The 19,987-nt window shown below is 46.6% G+C and overlaps 1 protein-coding gene across 1 annotated transcript in view; it reads left to right on the top strand.

Moving 5' to 3' along the window:
• Positions 1–16,389, top strand: part of LOC144949614 (carbonic anhydrase 2-like) — a 39,679-nt gene extending 23,290 nt beyond the window's left edge. The window contains exons 6-7 of the mRNA XM_078879583.1: positions 876–1,031; positions 15,662–16,389. Coding sequence (XP_078735709.1) covers positions 876–1,031; positions 15,662–15,781 — 276 coding nt within the window. The 3' untranslated portion in view covers positions 15,782–16,389. The remainder of the gene's footprint in view (positions 1–875; positions 1,032–15,661) is intronic.
• Positions 16,390–19,987: the final 3,598 nt, after the last annotated feature.

The raw sequence follows: 19,987 nt of genomic DNA, 5'->3' as shown, positions 1-19,987 counted from the left end.
GGCCGCCTCGAGCAAAGGTAGAGGCGCAGCCCTGCAATTGCTTACTCATGCCACTGCTGGTGGAAGGGCCTCCATCCAGAGGTCGCAAACGGGTTTTGATTCCTTACCCGTACCCATACCCGGCCGCACCAGGGTCGCAAACGGGTACCCTTACCCTGCCGGGTACGGGTAGCCGGGTATCGGGTAAGGTACAGGTATCGGGTACCCGATTGCGACCTCTGCCTCCAACTCCAATGAGCTCTCGAGAGCCCCTTCCAGAGGGTATTTGGCCTACTCTTCCACACTGCCCACACTTAACCTCGATCGACTTTGCTACTGCTCCCCGCAGACGGACACACAGCGCACACACTCGCACAACCATTTAAGCAATCCTGACTGCAAGGCCATCGAAACCACTTGAACGTAAACTCACAAACTCCTGCGGGGCAAATGACATTGGCTGAAGTGACGTGCTGCATGTGTGTGTGTGTTGTATGTATGTTATGTGTGTGTGTGTTATGTGTGTGTGTGCGTTATATGTGTTAGGTGTCTGTTATGTTGTGGGGAGTTGTAGTTTAGCGGTTCGTGCTAAGTTGCACTTCTAACATGACGACCCGAGTTCGATTCCCGCTCACAGCCACCGAAACCAGTGACAATTATCTGGACCGGTCCTGGGCCTCCCCTAGGTCGACTCAGCCTCAAATGAGTACCTGATGCGGTGTGTAAACATCGCCAATAGGTAGACAAAGGCGGTCGAGCGTGGTGCTGGCCACCCACCCCCTCGTGTACCGTTCAGGCCTTCATAGGTGCTCGCTAACAGCACTTGCCCCTACAGTCTGTTAAGGCTATATGGGGGATCTTGTCATGTGTGTGTTTTACGTGTGCCATGCTCTCAGGGAGCCAAGGTGGACTTCCTCGACTATGACCCCTCGGTTCTCCTGCCCAAGTCCCTGGACTTCTGGACCTACCTGGGCTCGCTCACCACCCCGCCCCTGTTCGAGAGCGTCACCTGGATCGTGCTCAAGGAGCCGATCTCCGCCAGCAAGGAGCAGGTGAGACGGCGGCGTCGCTCGCCAGAGTGTGCAGGCGGTGAAACTGCAATCGCGGTCCCCCCGTGTCTTCGACCGCCGTCGGTGTATGCGTCTCTGCCCCGTGTGCGTCTCTCTCAACCCATGCGATTTTCTTTCTTTGCCGCGAAGTAATTCCCCTCCACGCTTCTTTGGACGCTTTTCAGTTTCGTTCATATTTTTTTGTTTCGGTTAATGACCTGGGGTGTTTCTGATGTTGTGTCCTTCTCTCGGCACATTTGGGGTATGTTGCTTGTCGTTATCAAGATCGGCTTTGCGGAGGCAGGGTGGTAACGCTCAGAATCGGAACATTTATTTATAATGCAGGAGGAATCCGATGCACTATAAATCTATTTTTCAGGGGCGGGTCAAAACGTTACAACAACAAACAATACAAACGCATGATAGTAGTGAAAAGTACAAGAAAGTTAAACACGTACAAACAAAACTCAACCATCCCCATCCTACCAGGCAAAGCCCACTGAGGTATTAACTTTTCAAAAGCGACTTGGCCACAAATGATAGCTCAACAAGGTGGCCCATCATTTGAACATTTGTAGCACCAAAATAATCTGAATACCTCGCAGTACCTGGGTTCGACTCTCTGTGTGGAGTTTGTATGTTCTCTCCCCCCGCTCTTGCATGGGCTTTGCTTCGGGTTCTCCCATTTTTTTATTTTCTCCCAAATCAAAAAAAAACACACAAACCACAAGTGCCACCGGTGCTGGCCAATATGCTAATGTAGCAGGGCCCTCCTGAAAAAAATCCGTTGGACACGGTGTAGGTTTTCCTGTGTAAACAGGTAATTAATATCATGAATTGCGAACGCACTCAATGTTGCTCGTCTCCACCTATTTGTTTTTATAAAACAAAACTAAACTTTTTATACGACCAGTTAAGACCCACTGACCTGTTTTTCAGAAGCGACCTGACCAGCGATGAATGATCGCTCAACTAAGTTGCTTATCATTGTGTGGAAAAGAAAATTATAGCAGCCAAATACTCCAAACGCACGTTGATTCTAAACGTGGAGGGAAAAACCAGAGGACCCGGAGAAAAATCTACGCGACCAGGGGGAGAGAGAGGGACACGCAAACTCCAAGTATACAGGCGCCAGGGTCGGAGATCGAACCCACGACCTCCTGTATACCAGGCGAGGTAGTTAACATCTCGCCACCGGGGCGATTTGCTGCCCGCCCTCTGTCTCTCGATGTAATTGTTGGGTTTTCTTTGAGACGCGTTCCTTTTGTCGAAGAGAAATTGTACGCGAGGTCGACCGTTGTCATCGTTCCAGACGCAAACAGAAACGAGAGCGAGAGGATTAAAAAAAACTTTCCACGGCACCGCCGATTTTTTTTGTGAGCGCGGCTAATAGCCGTGGGTCGAGCAGGCGCGGGAGGCCCGGGAAAGAAAAAGCGAATCCCACCACAGATTGCATCGCCAGATTCCATCAAATTGCATCACAGTTCGTAATTGCAGCGCTTTATAAACACTTGGATTAAAGAACCTGAGCGGTTTAATTACTTCATTCTCAGCGGCAATAGTAAGAGGCTCGTAATTGGAAAGTTGCCAATTCAAATCTATGGTTGGGGGCATGGGGTTGACTCAGCCCATCATCCATCCGGGGTCGATAAAATTGCTACCACTTCGTGGGGAAGTTAACAGTGGTTGCCCTTACGAAGAGACTCGCCTCTCGCCACCATCGGAAGGTGACTTTTCCACCTCTGGCTCAGGGCTCATATGAGCGGGAAATCACTTTGACTTTAGAAACTCAAGCGGTGCCCTTAATTGCTGTGAAAGTTTTTTGTTTGTCGCCGTTCCAAGCGAGCCATCGGAAGGCGTGAGAGGTGAACGTGCGGGCGAGTGCAGGTGACCCGTGATTTATCTTTGTTTTGAATGGAGCAACAAGTCAGCCACGGCTCCTTGAGTGGTTTTCACCGCGAGTCGCTGAAAATAAGCCTCAAGTGCTTAGTCATTACCGGCCGCACGTCGCTAATAATGTTTTAGTGCCCCCCGTAAAGCCGTGCTGGGCACACTCGGGGACAATAAAGGGCACGGCCCGTGCGGTAAACCAACAGGCTAATGGGCAACACGTGAAACTCACGCAAATACAGATGTTGTCCTCCCCGCCGCACGGTTGGCTAGCTAGGGTGCGAAATAAGATCAACATACAAACGGTGCGTACAACAGGCAGGGTAGCGGTCGCACAATGCTTGGAGCACACTGCACTACGAACCCGGCAACCTGAGTTCGATTCCTTGGGGATGGCTAACATCGCAGAGCGAGTGACAGCTCTACCGGTCCTGGGCTTGATTTGAAACGCAGACAGTATGTTGCGTGTCTCTGTGTTGTCTCTGTCTGCTTGTGTGTCTGTCTGTGTGTCTCCGTGTCTGTGTTTTGTCTCTCTCTCTCTCTCTCAAATTTAGTTCTACCTGATGACGGTTGCTTGAGTTGCAATCGAAACGTCGTATTTCATTATTTATTTTATTTTATTTCTACGTGACTTTACCGAAAGAACCACGGCTCAATAAACCTCCCGCATGCCTGGTACGGCACGGATAATCCTTCGTCCACCTAAGGGGCTCGCAAAATTATTTAATGACGTTACAACAGGTAGGGAAATGTAACTGACAAAGGCACTTACGGAATAAAGAGACCAGAGCAGGTTTGTGAACAGGCCCTAACCGTCCAAGCGCAAACACCCATCAGACCTCGCAAACGATGAAAGAATGGGCACGGTTATAGCCCAATTCGGTTCGCAAAAATTGTCCAAGCAATGCCGATACGCAGGACCACTGTGCGATCGGATTTGGCCTCCGGAAGTTGCTACCGTTGAACTACTTCTGAGAGTCTCCGTTCGCGCGCCTCTTATCCGCACTCGGGGGCCGTCCATAAATGACGTCACGCACCTGGGGGGGAGGGGGGGTCAGACATTTGTGACGATGTGTGACGAGGGGGGGGGGGTTGAGAAATGTGACGTCACATCAAAATGCGCAACTTTAAATAAATATAGAAAACACGTTCTATTTAATTAAATAGACTTTTTAATAAATGTTTTCTCCTACAACATCAGAGTGCAGCGCCACATTAAAAACGCACTACGATGACAATAGTTTAAAGCGATTTGAAGCATGTTTTTTTGGGGGGGGGCAGAGCTTTGTGACGTCATATTTGAGGGGGGGGTCTGACTTTTTGTGACGCCGTGTGACGAGGGGGGCGGGGGTCAAAAATGTCTCTGTAATTAGTGTATTGTAACTCTCATAGGTGTTGAGCCTCGTGTTAAATCACTTCATTCTACTCGATAAAGGTTATTGTCACTGTGAATATGGGGTAGTTACGTCGAATGACAATACACTATAGCCCTCGTGTCATGGTGAGGTTATTCGAAGGCGGTTTAATTGCAGGAGGATCGCATTGAAGGCCGAGGTGTAAAAAAATTAACCCGTAAAAACTAAGTTTTTCACTATAAATCCTTTATATGCGTGGCGGCTAGAGTCCTCTCGTCCTCTGGCTTGAGATGGCTGCCACCTATGGGTCAGATGATTGTCTGCCAGCATTAAGCAATTGGTAATTAAATATTTAATTTTTCCCCTAAACAGTGTAAAATTTAGGAAATTTTTTTGTCGAAAATTAATTGTCACGCACAACGAGTCTGTGTGGAAAATGTCAGCTCGATTGGATCACGGGAAGTAGGTTATAAAACGACCGAAATATTTGCACGGTCGTAAGCGAGCAAGCAAGCAAGCGAACTTAATATAAAGGATTTAAAAAAACGGACCGCTGCTGGTGTAGGCCAATCAGTTGCAAGGACGATGCATGACATTGTTATCAAAGCTTGTCTGTTTATATATTTGACAACGAGGACGCGTGGTTGATGCAGACTTGATGCCTTGTGATGGGTGTCTGTTTGATGTTTGAACATCTTAACACCACCCGTTTTCTTGCCGGGACGGGTAAAGCCTATTATTGTTTCATCAATGTACAGTCATCAGTAACTGGGATGAAACTGGATTTGAACCCAGGCTCGCCGATGTTCTGGATCAGTGTCCTTACACAGGATTAGCCTTCTAACACACCCAGCCACCTCCACACACACATATATATATGAAATATACGTGGTGATTCATATATTTAAGCACATGTCAACCACTAATATACGCAAATTCCTGGACTGCATTACTCAACAATTACAGGGTGGAACAAAGTCTGCACAATTACCACGTACACCGATTAACGTACGCGTGTAGTAGTGTAATCTAAGATTAACCTACATACACTGTAAACGTGTACCTTAATACACTAAACTAAAACGTGTTTTTTTTTTATTTTACCAGCGTAAGGTAAGGCCCATTGAGCAATACAGCTCTTTTTCAGAAGCGACCTGGTCACAAGCGATAGCCCAACGAAGTGGCTTATCATTTGGAAATTTGTAGCAGCCAAAGACTCTAAACGCGTGTTTCGAAGTGTGGAGGGAAAAACCAACAGGGAGAGAGACACGCAAACTCCAAATATACAGCAGCAGGCGTCAGGGTTGGGATCGAACCCACGACCTCCTGTATAGCAGGCGAGGTAGTTAACATCTGAAATATCCATTTAGGGCGTGTGCCCTTGTGATAGCAGAGGAGTCTCCCAAGCCTCAACGTATTACGATTTAGTTTATTTATATCAATCGAATGTTGAACTTCTTTTGCGCCATACGTAGCCAACCGTACACATCTGAGGTACGGGGGAAGGACACCAAACTAAACACAAAAATCTGTTTTAAATAAACGAGCTTTGACCATACCTCACCACGCTGGTTAGTGCGGGTTGGTGAAGGGAGCAGCACATTTTGAATCGCGTCTCGCTGAGACGGTCACCGCATTGCTCGGCGCTTGTAGATGCGCTTCTGCGGCCGTCTGGAACGCTCTTCCGATATTAGGAAGCCACTGGAGTTATGCACTTTTTAATCATCTAGATTGGAAACTCATTTGTGCACAACTGCAATTTGTGTTTAGTTCTTTATCTTCCCCCCCCCCGCACCTCCGATTAGTACGGGTGGCTACGTACGGTGTGAAAGAAGTTCAACATATATACGTCCGTCCATCCGTGAGAGGGCACAGGAAGGTCGCGTGGAGAGCCGGTGCCAACCAGCCCCAGGGCAGGATGGGGGGGAGGGGGTCTGGCTCCACGATCGTTTCCGTGCCCGGAGTATCCTCTCGGCGCGGTGTGTGTGCGTGCGTGCGAGCGTGGGGGTACGAGCGACGCTTACTATAAATTGATGTAATTTCCCATGGTTTAGCGTGCGCCACATCAACCCAGATCTAAACAGCGGCGATAAATAAAGGGAGTTATGTAATCGCGCGCGGACGCTGGGTACTGCGCCGTGAGCTGGAGCTCCGCTCGGGCACAGATGGGGTCTAAGCGCCCCGTGGGATAACGTGTAAAACACGGGCGCTGTCCACGCATCGAGGCAGCGTCCTCTCTCCGTCTGAAACGTCTGCGTTCCGCCGAGAGTTGAAATCTGTAAATGACGAGGAAAACCAGGAAAATTAGCCTGGGGGGAAAAACCCCCAAAAAATCATTGTTTACCGCTGCCTGTTTGGGAAAGCCACGTTTTCCAAACTCTCTGGGGTCGGTCGGTCGGTGGGTCCAAGCGACACAGTGGTGACGCAATTCAGATATCTCAAGCCGGTGGTCTGGGGAAGGCAGTGAACATCTCTGTGTGTGTGTGTGTTGTTCAATCCAGCCGCCCAAAAAAATGTCATATTAATCTCGTAAAAGCTCGACTGGACATCTATGGAAAAGAGCTTCATAGCGCATCGGATTCCTCTAGTATAAAGATTCCGATCCTGATCAAATATTCTAATTCTGAAAGCCACAGAGTGCTGTTTATGCATTTTGCCACTCGCAATCATGATTAACATCAATGCTAGAATTTCTGCATCTCGTATATAATGCCGTGCTATAATGGTCAGCACACTGGAATTGCAATACATTGGTCGTCGCTTCGATCTCTCGGCGTGGCAGTGGGTGGCCAACACCACGCGCGGTCGCCTTTGTCTCCCTAGTGACGATGTTTACACATCGCACCAGGTACTCATTTGAGGCTGAGTCGACCCATGGGAGGCCCAGGACCGGTTCAGATAATCGTCACTGGTGTAGGGCGCGAGCTGGGATTGAACCCGGGTCGCCACGTTCCACTACTGCTCCCCAAACACACACACGCACGCAGCTAGACTGACGCCCATAAAATACTAACCCCAAAACAAAAGATTCAAGAAATAAACGGGAGGGCACCACAGCCGATCGGCAGGTTGCGTGTGGTGGGATACAGTGTGGGCACTCCCACTTCTTCCGAGGCGTCTGGCCAGCGTGGAAGAGTAGGCCAAGCACCCAATAGATGGGTTTTGCGGAGCTCCCTCTGGAATTGTCTGTGCATTGAGGCAGAGTTCCTCTAAGCTTGGAGCTCTGGGACATCGATGATTTAGAAGGACCAAGTGTGCTGAAAGCCAAGGGGATCGCTCAATGGGCTCTACCTGATAAGATAAAACATAGTCCAGTTTTATTTTGTATATGTTTTTTAAGTGATGTGTTTACCTTTCCTATACATTGCACTCCAAATTGTATTTTTGTAATGTTTGTTGTTGTAACGTTCTGACCCGCCCCGACTGGACATCCGCCAAAAAGAGCTCTATAGCTTATCGGATTCCTCCAGTGTAAGTAAATATTCTGATACTGATTCTGATTATAAAAACACACACAGCCTCACCAAGGGCCACTGATCGTGTGCGGGGTGAAAGTCAATCAGGTGAGCCGGTGCCAACACGAAATTATATATTTTATATGATAATTATTTTTGCTCCAACTTTGCTGTGTGTATAAAAGGGTAAGGTCACCGCTGACTGTGATCGCATTCCCTTCTCAAGGGCAGCTATGCAGCCCATTAATGATTCTCTCGTTGTGGTGCCACGTTGCTCACGGCGAAAGGGGGCCCCAATTCCAGCCCCAAATCCACGGTCACCAAAGACAAATACGCACTAACGTTCTCCATTACACCCTCTTACAGCCGCTTAGCGCAAATGGGATGGTGCTGTTATTGTGCTTAATCTGAACACAACCAGCGGGTGCCTGGTAGGCCCTGACAGGGAGAAGTACACTTATCGGAGGTTTATTGTATTTACGTTATAATGAGTGTTCAATCATTTACTAGCTAAGTCCTTCCAATAACCAATCGACATGGCTCGCGACCATGGTGTAAATGGTTAACGTGACACACTTGCAATTCGAAAGGAGTGATAAGATTTTTTGTATTCCCACATCCCCCCTGAATATTTTCAATTCCCACCTCCCCACCTCTGCCCACCCATCAATTTATAAATGGATAAACTCGAATAAGTCAATCGGCAGGTCACGCGTGTCGTGGGATAAAGTGTGGGCATTCCTTGCCTCGTCGAAGACGGGTTTGTTTACCGGCTTGAAAGAGGACTCCACAGGACCCTACACATTGACCACATTGAGTAAACCGCTGTGGTCTGTTTAACACGTGGCAGGCTTTCGCGAACAATATAATTCACAACAAACGTTTTCGGGTTCGATCGCGTTATTTATAAATGTGTCGTAACCCTCCACCACCCGACACGGCCAATCAGCAAAAAAGTGTCACGTTGACAAAAGACAAAATAGTTCACTACTTTAGCCCACCGGTGTGTTGAAGCGTGAAACCACAACATTTACTATTTTTTAGTACGACGTTTCGCTGGTAATTGCATCCAGAATGGTGAGGTGAGGCTCTGCTCTGGCTCCCGGTCTTAAATAGAGCAGCATCAGGGTGACGTCATCATTTAACTCATCAGGTGCAACGATTTGAGGCGGAGGGGGGGGGTTATTGTAATTATATACTAGATTAGCAATCAGGCAATTGTTACGATGTGAGTTGTAAATTAGTAATCAGTTGCAATGTGTGTTATTGTAATTATATGCTACGTTAGTAATAAGTTAATTAGTATTTGTTCAATGAAGGAGGAATAGCAAAACAACACCAACTCTCTATCTCCGGAAGACCTCTCGTCGTGATCCACCACCAGACCTCCAAATTGGCCCTTCAACTCCTGAACAATATCGCTGCCATCGTACGCAAGAATGTCATGCATGCCACGAGGCGTAAAGTTGGAGAAAAAGACGAGACATCTTTTGTTGTTACGAACTCGCCAAACGGTGTGTTCCTGAATGCTGGTGTAAGCCTCATGAGTTGCATGCAAGCGCTCATGAAGCTCTTTACAGGTAATGAGCTTTGTCGCTGACGCACGCTCTCCGCTCTATCATAAGCTGGGGGGAACCCCCCATTAACGAGCGATTGAACTCCCACTGAGAAGCCCTCTCTCTCTGCCACGGAGCTCTCGAAATGAACGCACAGGTTCGCAGATTAAACCTGTCCCACCGACCCATTTTCAGCACGACTCTCTATTTAAGCGACTATTTCACGGTCAGCTCAAATGTGTCAAGATCTCGTTCTTGACACGGGTGTCTTGACGTTTCGCTGCACGTGCTGAGAACTTGGAGCCTGTCGGAGCCCCTGGGGTTTGTTGGGAGGTGCTGAAGAAGCTCCCGGGGGCACGTGGAGCGAAACGTCGGGCATCGTGCCAAACAACGAGCGGTACAACCCGAAACCCCATCGGAAAGCTGTAGGGCACAACCACGAAAACCTATGCAGTTGTATTTCTGTTTGCTGTAACAGTACGAAGGAACATTAGAACATTGAATTTGTCTGTTCTGTTATGGATTGATTCAATGATGGAGTATTTTAAGAGTTTAGTTAACCAGGCAGAGGCCTTTATCCAACTGGGGATTGACAAAGAGCTGCAGATGATTATCTTAACCAAAGGGACTCTTGAAAATCACGTCTCAATTCCAAGGGGGTTCTGGCAAGACGGCAGTGATATATACATTCGCCATTCACTTACATAATCACATATATAACCATCTAATTATACCCCCCAAAGTAATACATGTAAAACATGTATACATTGCAAAGATGAGGACAGTAAATGTTATATATGAAGATTTCTTACAAATATATATTTAATATACGAGACATTATGGATGGGTTTTTTTCAGGTCTCTGCATTGTGATATTTGGCAATATTGGCTTCATGTGGGGTGGGAAGGAGTACAAATATAAGGGATACAGGCTCACAACTCTGCACAGATGGACACAAGAATCCATGTGCTGTGTTGGCAATCTCCTTGTCCCCACACAGCCCCACGCCTCCAAACACATGGCACATTCTCGTGGTCACCCATGCAAGTACGAACCCACTGCGCTTCTGAATGTGCCCCAACTTATCAGACCCTGGGAGCTAAGCAGGCGGGAGCCTGCTTGGCACCGGGATGGGTGACAACCATGGCTTGTAGTTGTTGTTTTTGTTTTTACAACGATTAATTGAATCGCAAGGGAGAAGTGAATGATGACAACCACGTGGTGTGCTTTGAAGCACGCACCACTCTCAATGAAGTTCACGAAGTTAAGAGTCGAGTTTTTAAAAAATGAACAAAAGTCAGATGCCTAGTCCCCGGGTTCAGTTATGGATCGTGATGAGCCGAGAGCGTCCGTCTCGTTTGTATTGTTTGTTGTTGGAACTTTCTGACCCCGTGCCCATACTGGACATGTGCGAACAAGAGCTTTATAGCTCATCGGATTCTTCCAGTCGAAATATTCTGATTCTGAATACGTAAATGCCAACATGACCCCAAGCTCCCTGTTCCCATGCGATGTATCCGTTTAACCCGGGGTTTAAAAAAATAAATGTTAATAGTTTGCAACTGTCTGCCGTAACACCGAGCTGATACATTTTGACGTTATGGGAGGCCGTGACGTTGGATGTGAGATTCATTTGGACGTTTTTAAATGCAACATAGAGGATTTCAATGCAACAAAAATTATTTCAATGCAACAAAAATGATTTCAATACAAATCTACGCGAGTAGCGAAACACAAACAGCGGGAACCAATCGAACCGACACGGCTGAGAGAGAGGAACCCGGTTACAATGCCGACGATTTACGCCAAAATCCTCAAGTACTGTTACTCCCCTCAGGATCGACAACAACGAAACAACAATAGAAATAAACTAAAGGTATTTAAATACAATATACACGAATAATGGGACGTAAATAGCGCTGATAAGAGAACAATTCAGAAGCCATACGGCTGAGGAGGTCCGGTTACAATGACGACGATTGGTGCCAAAATCCTCAAGCTCTGTTACCCCCTCCCTCCCCTCAGGATCGACAACAACACAAATAAAAAAAATTAAATAAAATCTACACGAATAGTGGGACACAATTGGCGCTGAGAAGCGGATAATTCAGAAGCATTTCACCAACGAAGGCGCATAAGTTTCAATGACAATCGGTGCGCCAAAAAGAATTATCTCAGGTTTTGACAACAACCACCACCACAACAAAATCCATAGAGGCGTTGTTACATAATCACTGCCTCAAAGCGAGCATTACTCACGCGATTACACGGGCACGACTTTGTGTGTGTGTGTGTGTGATGGCATTATGGGTGGTGGGAGGAGGGGGAGGTACAATCTTTTCTTTATATTCGAACGTTCGGCTTAAGCTAATAATTATTGTGTACGTGTGCGTGACACGGCAGCGATGGTGGGTGTTTGTGTTCAGTGGCATCTCTCCCACATTTCTTGCTGTGGTGTTCACACCTGATGATGATGATTGCTTGTGATGCAATCGAAACGTCGTGATTACATTTTATTTTTGTATCTTTTTTATTTTTTATTAGTTATTTTATTTACCTATGTTACGTGACTTTACCGACATAACGAAGAGTATGGTGTTTGTGTTGTTGTTTGGTTTGGTCACCGCATGCGGTAACTGCGCGAATATTAAAACCCCGAATGTCAATCGGCGAATTCCCTGGGACAAGAGTGTCAGTCTTTCAACCACCCAACCACAACAACCACCACTCTACCCCTTCTCCCATCCCGGTATTGAGACCACAGTGGGTTTCGTTTTTTGTAATATATCCCGAGCGTCCTCTCACATCCCCTCTATTTGTGTGGCGTCGTTCGCCAGGGCGAACGTCGCCACACGAGGACAAAAAAGGCCCCTTACGAGGACGTCCACCTTGGAGATGGAGTTGATGATGACATCGGTATCGCGTTGCGGGTAATAGCCGTGGCAGACGAGGATGCCTGATGCACAAATGGATCATTACAAAAAAAACCTCTCCAGTCAGTATACCTGTCAACCCCTTATCAGTGCCCTACCCGATTACAGACCAATTCAGATACCTTATTGATCACCCCGTGCCCCTTATGAATCTCAACTTTAATCCTACAAAATCCCATCACAAGGGAGAAACACAAATAGACAATCACCACTAGTACACTCACCACCGCTACACTCACTACATAAATGTCAACCCCTATCAGTGCCATACCTGATTACAGACCAATTCAGACCTTACTGGTCATCCCGTGCCCTTATAAATCTCAAAGTTCATTCTACAAAGTACCATCACAAGGGAAAAACACAAATAATAGACAATCACCACTAGTACACTCACCACCACTACACTCACTACATAAATGTCAACCCCTATCAGTGCCATACCTGATTACAGACCAATTCAGACCTTACTGGTCACCCCGTGCCCTTATAAATATCAACTTTCATCCTACAAACTCCCATCACAGGGGAGAAACACAAACAAATAGACAAAAAAATGTTCTGTTGCCCGTATTGAAACGGCTGTACGCCGTATGGACCTGAAAACTCAATTTCTCTGTACAAGAATACGGGCAAACCAATGGGTTGACAGCTATGATACCTGATGCAGAAATGGAACATTAAAAAAACAACTTTCCGGTTAGTTATGCGACTGTGGTCATCCAGAACAGACCATATACAACGTATTATAACGACGCAATGCCCCGATCCACAAATACGAAGGAAGGCATCACGACGATACACTCCGCTTGCTCCTGACTCGGTTATCTGAACGTGAGATTGTAGTTGTTGCGTTGCACCTACATCAGCCATACAAAAGAAGAAGACAACGCGGGTGATATTTTTTTTTAATCGAACAATCATGAGGACATAGCAATGAATTTCGATTTAAAGCTTTCGTGACTGCAGGGATTCATCTTCTTGGTTCTTTCGGTAAAGTCACGTAACTTTACCGAAATAACCAAGAAAGAACCAAGAAGATGACATAGCAATGGCTTTTGTGCGGCAAGATTTCATCCGGCAGTGGAATGATCATGGCCGTCAGGTGTAGTTACAACTCAAAAGTGCCGTCGATTTAGGGTCAGCGAGGTTCACATTCCTCGTTGCTCATCTCTTGTGCGTGGTGGTCTCCCATCCAAGTACTATCCAGGCTCAACCCTGCCTAGATTCCGAGATCTAAAACTAAACAATTTGTATTTTACCAGGTCAGGCCCACTGAGCTACATAGCTCTGATTAAATTTCGATTTAAAGCTTTCGTGACTGCAGGGATTCATCTTCTTGGTTCTTTCGGTAAAGTCACGTAGAAGGGAAGTAATAAAATAATAAAAATAAAACATAATAAAACAATTCTCACATTGTTTTATTATGTTTTATTTTTATTATTTTATTACTTCCCTTCTACGTGACTTTACCGAAAGAACCAAGAAGATGAGCTCTGATTAAATTGGGCACTTGCTGGACATCTGTGGGAAAAAAAATCTTCATAGCTCATCGGATTGTTCTAGTCGAATTAAAGTTTCTGGTCTCGGATGAATTGATCATAGACAGGTATACGAGACAAAGATTCCCTCTATAGCCTGAACAGACAGTTGGGGTAAGTTCTGCGAGCGAGCAGCAGCTATGAAGGCCAGCAAGGCACATGAGGGGGTGGGTGGCCAGCACCATGAACCGGCCTGCCTCTGCCTCCGCAGTGGCGATGTTTACACAACCCCCCCAGGTGCTAATTTGAGGCTGAGTCGACCTAGTGGAGGCCCAAGACTGGTTCAGGTAATAGTCATTGGTTTTGGTGGCCGTGAGCGGGAATTGAATTCGGGTCGCTGCGTTCGTAGCGGAGCGCGCTAACCGCTGAACTACCGCTCCCCACGGATATACATTACACACACACACAAATGGCTACGCATGTCTGTGTATACGCATATACGAGCCACATACAAATTCATGTCTGCATATTAATGCATTCTTATAGCAGGTGCAGTAATCAAAATGTACGCCGTGGAGTTGTGAAATTATTGGTAAGCAAATGGGAAATTGCAGTCTTTCTAAAATGTAATCATCTCTACAGTAACAGTTCAATCAAATGTTCTTTATTTCACTAGATAGAAGCCCATTGAGTTGTGAAACCTCAATATATCCATGCCAGTTCAAACATTGGACCCATATATAAGGGGTAAAATATTCCATCTGGCAATGGCTCTTCACATGCACGCTGGGAAAGGCGCGTTTCTGAAATACATTTTTTGAGGCAATACCAAAACACATTTTCGGTTTCATAAATGTTTTGTTAATATGTAAGGGCAAGTATTGAAGATGGACCAGGACCAAAATTATTGGGTGTGTCTTTTAAAAGTACTGTATAGCCAGGTATATTTAAAACAAATACACACCCTATATAGCAAGCTAAACTCTGACTTCAGTGCAAAAATCTCGTTACCGGGCAGGCTTAGCTACATTTCCATTCCCTGGATAGCTTTGAAATGAAATCTTTGACGAGTATGTGAATTTGTTAACGTTTGAATTTGCGAATGTTTGCCAATGTTTTCTCTCTCCACGCTGCCATTGTCCGCTGTTCGCCACGAGACGCGGTTCGTGCGACGACCACAATGCCCAATAAAATGTTACAAATAAAAGATGTGATTATTGATTACAAAAATATATATTTAAATTTGAGTGATGCAATCACAGGTCTGAATTGAAACTACTCAGCAACCCGTTTATATATATAAGGTGAAGTATCCACCCATTCTGAATGGTGTTACACTATACCATGCGGTAACCCCACATGGTATAGGGCAGGGGTCGGCAACCAAAATAACAAGAAGAGCCATTTCTTTCCAATTCGGTACAAAATTCAGTATTTCAAGAGCCGCAATGCATTGCATCTGAGTACATACGTACTCATCGTCAAGAAGCAGCCCGTAAAGAGCCGCATGCGGCTCCGGAGCCGTAGGTTGCCGACCCCTGGTATAGGGTCACACCAATAGTGACTGATGGGGTTATACTCGTAGGAACCTCCTGGTTACACCAGCCCACAGGGGATTATTGTGTCCATCGTGCAGGGTGGGGCTGAGTGGGGAGGGAGGGGCTGGGTGGGGAGGGTGGGGAGGGGCCGGGTGGGGAGGGTGGGGCTGGGTGGGGGGTGGGAGGGGTGGGGCTGGGTGGGGAGGGGCTGGTCACCCCGTGGTGCCCTTATGAAACTCAACGTTTAACCTACTCACGCCGGCTTGTGCCCGCCTTCACAGTCGGCCATATTTGCGGAATACACCACGCCGCCGTTGACCCTGGCCATTGACCGAGCAACCCAACGTTCCTACCAGCTCCCTCCGCAGGAATGTGTTTAATTCTTATTCTTTTTTTTTGTCGTTGCTGCTGCGTCTTCCCACAGTTGGCCCGCTTCCGCGAGCTGCTCTTCACATGCGAGGGGGACAACGAGACCTGCATGGTGGACAACTACCGTCCGCCACAGCCCTTGGGTGGACGCAAGGTGCGCGCCTCCTTCCAGTGAGGAGCGCAGCGTTGGGGAGCACGGAGAATCATCATCACCCACTGCCCGTGGCTTCCCAACCACCAGCGGGGAAACACAACCCTCGCGCACACGACACCTGCACCGCTCGCTCGTGTAGCCCCTCTCCTCCCTGCACCCAGTGCCGGATTACGCTAGTGCGGGGTTCTGCAGCGTATGTTATGAAGGGGCCTTAAATATAAAAAAACACGCATAAATATGAAACACACATTTTTAACTTGCATAGGAAAGTAATTGTATTTTTACATTTGCTATACCGCCGGATAATATAATACGACAAATCGCTAACCTTAAACACCCAAGCGTTCAAAAAAGTTGAAGGCGGTATAGTACTATAGTAAGAGCAAGTGCAGAATCACTGGACCGGAATCGATAGCTCGAAAGCGTTTAGCGCGGGGCCCTTGAAAGTGCGGGGCCCGTAGCTACTTATGTAGCTACTTTTGCTTCTAGGATAATCCGGCACTGCCTGTACCGCTTGTCACATGCCATGCCCGTGTGGATTATCCGCGTGTCTGCTCACGTTTAGGGGCACTTAGAAACAGGAGTGCCAGTCACTGCGGTGGGGGGGGGGGGTTCGTGGGTGATCGGACACCCGTGGAAGTGGATTGGGTATGGATGGCCAAGAGACATCCACACAAAAAATACATTTGGACGAAAAAATTGACGGATCGGTCCTACGTTGCATGTTGCCGTATGTTGAACTTCTTTCGCACCGGACGTGGCCAAACGTGCTAATCTGAGGTGCGGGAGGGGGGGGGACGGGGTTTAAGGACAATAAACTAAACGCAAAAAATGCATCGACCTAAACTAAATGCAAAAAATGTGTTGAGTTTAGGTCGTTGCATTTCGAGTCCACACATCGTTGCCCCTTTCAACAAGGTCACGTAAACGCCGATTTGTGCCGATGATGGAATTTTTTGCACAGCCAGCGCGCAGGCGGCAGGCTCGGAATGCCGCGTCAGTTGCCAGTAATTGCGTAGATTGGACGTAATAACAGTACAAGTAGAACTCCTCTCATCCGTGATGAAGTGGGGAGTGTGCACTTCACGCATCCTGTGTGTAACCTAACCAACAATCAGGGCACCCACCCCGACTCCCAAAGTGTGGCTTCGCCCCTGCTTATAAGGCCACGGATTGCCGCTCTTAAAGCACCTTTTGTGCTTAGAGCAGGCGTCTAACGATGCCATCTAGAAGCGTGCCACCGATTCACAGTTGAGTGTAAATTCGTGACACTCGCGAAACTAACATGCTCAGCATCACGCGTGTGATAACTGATGGTGTTCTATTGTAACGCACATACTATACAACTTATAATACAATAGAGGCTATCGGAGTGAGAGAGAAAACAAACATTCAAAATAGACAGTGAAAAGAAAATAACTAATAATCGATTCTTTATTCAAAATCATGACCCTCCCCCCACCACCTACACAAAATCATCGGCCGCTGGGATGGGAGATATTTACACGCCTGGTTTCTGGCCTCGGAAGCAATTTGATGACTTTCAAGCGCGGCTCAAATTGTCTCACAGCCAATGGATTCCTACATCTCAACGTTGACACATACCCCGGTAAACCTGAAAACTCTGGGCCAACATTGTTGGAAGCATCTGTGGACCAACGTTCCACGCTTACTGGGCATGGACTTCCGTACGACACAATGTGCACGTGTGTGTGTGTATATGATCGCTAACAGCACTTGCCCCCTACAGTCTGTTAAGGCTATATGGGGGATCTTTGCCTTTATCTTTGTATACACATTGCACATGTACAGCCCGATTGTCAATCATACACTGCTGTCTGCACGAGGACCTCCCAACGCCTTGCGGGCCACGAGGGGTTAAATGACCATACTTCACCACCCTCGTCAGTGTGGGTTGATGAAGGTGGTGGGGGGGGTGAAGAACAACAATGGATCTGCTACCCAACAGCGCCCACTACACATGTCTTTCATTGTGGTGGTCTCCCATCCAAAGCACTCTCCAGGCTCCAGCCTGCTTAGCTTCCGAGATCTTGATGAGATTGGGTGCACCTTGGGCGAATTGGCCATAGGCACGTATGCATTGCACACACTTAATTGGCTATGCATGTACACGTAAACGCTTAATACAGCCCACATACAAACCCACGTCTGCATATGCATGCATTATTTTAGCACGTGCAGTCATTGTAATGTAAGCCGTGTAAGTGTGAAATTAATGGTAAAGCAATGAGGACATTACGGCATTACGAATATGTAATAATCTACGCAGTAACATTTCAATTCAATGTTCTTCATTTCGCTAGGCAAGAGCCCATTGAGTTGTGTTGGACCTCCATTAGCCATATGTTGTAAGAGAGATCCTTCTGTAAATACTTTTACAATTGGACAGCTATAGTCTCATATCGGTTGGAGGCTTCAATTCAGGCTGTGACACTGAAACATAATAACTTACACTCGCCAATTACGTTACAGAGTAAACTGGCACTGGGTAATTTAGCCCCACTAATCCCAAGATAATAACCACCACACACATACAGTATGTCACGTAATAATACATAAAATACACACATACAGTATATAACATACAGTACTGTATATAACATCAGTGTAATGTGATGAACACGCTTAATTTTAAACACCTAATGTGCTTAGAGGTACAACATTACACGAAAAAATCCCAACCTGTAATCCGTCGCTAATGATGAGCGACGCTCTCTAAGCAGCTCCTAAGTAGCTTAGTGTCTTTGCTTGCTTTTAAATTGAGTTTGATTCAATGTGGTACTTATCCCCTGATGCAGCTATTAAATAAAATAAACCCCAACACATTCATATGCTTGGTTCTTTCGGTAAAGTCACGGAGAAGGGAAATAATAAAATATAAAACAATAAAATTCTCACGACGTTTCGACTGCAACACAAGCAGTCGAACCGTCGTGAGAATGTTTTTAAATATTTTCCTTATTTTATTGTTTCCCTTCTACGTGACTTTACCGAAAGAACCAAGAATAGGAATCTCTGCAGTCACGAAAGCTTTAAATCAAAACTCAACACCTTCGTCAACAACAATGTGCGGCATTCATAGTACAAATATAAAATAGGCGACGTTTCGGGCAACAGCCCTTCTGTAAAGCACAATGAATTGTACGTGCTATGAAGTAGGGACATTTTTAAAAAATGCGCCTATAATTTTTTTTTAATTTTAGAGCCACGGTGTTATTGATGAACGTGTTGGTTGTGCCTGTGCGAATAGCGTCACCAATTAACATGGCAATATTTCAAACTATCCGCAAGCTGTACATCGATGTCAAACACATACGATAGGGGGCTCAAACCCTTCAGACAGAACGGAAAACGTCGACCTGCCATTACGCTTCTCCTCCAGTCCACATCTAAGATTACCGTCACGGGCTGCCCGCGACCAAACCGCGTGAATATTTAACGCGTGGCCGCCAGCTCCATCGTTGATTTCTGGATGGAATCGCCGCTCGAGTGGTTTGCCGATGTGTGTCGTACAATCCTCCTCACCTCCACGCCGACAGCCAAGGGGTGGACGTGTCCACGCAATTTGGCAATGGTTCAAGTTCATTTATCAGGTATAGCCCTGTGAGCCATTCGGCTCTTGAACCGGGTGCAACCGCAACAAACAAAAAACAAAAACATGAACAAGAAAACATCTTAAAGTGAATATGTGACTGAGTGCAAACAGAAAATCCAAGAAAAGACAGCAACATATTGCAGAAAAAACACCATACACCAAACGGTGTGTGCAAAAATCCCAGTGGGATGCAAGTCAAACAACAACAACAACCACAAGACAACTTAGATTAAGTCCATCAGTCTTACTCCGTACTACAACAAACAAACATGGCCAAACCAGTAAACTTTTCGAAATCACCAAAATAAAGCAATGAAACAGTGATCATAGGAACTGTGACGGAATTTTCACAATAAACGACAAACAACATCTACTACCAAAACCCTGCAGCCATAGCTGGCTGCATGAGTCACTCCACAACAGCAGCAGGAGCATCAATCGGAGTATTATAATTTTTCAATGCACCTTTAAGATCAGCACACTAAATCAAAACACGGGTCATACTTTGCAGCGATCATCAATGGTACGGACAACAACACCCTCGGCTCGTGCACCACCTCCGCCGTTGCTGGTGGGCGATGCGACGCGGACGGTGTCAAAGTTTCGAAACG

Source organism: Lampetra fluviatilis, chromosome 54, assembly GCF_964198595.1.
Source record: "Lampetra fluviatilis chromosome 54, kcLamFluv1.1, whole genome shotgun sequence".
NCBI classification, from domain to species: Eukaryota; Metazoa; Chordata; class Hyperoartia; order Petromyzontiformes; family Petromyzontidae; genus Lampetra; species Lampetra fluviatilis.
Note: the sequence above shows the minus strand (reverse complement) of the source record. Positions and strands in the feature narration are given on the sequence as shown.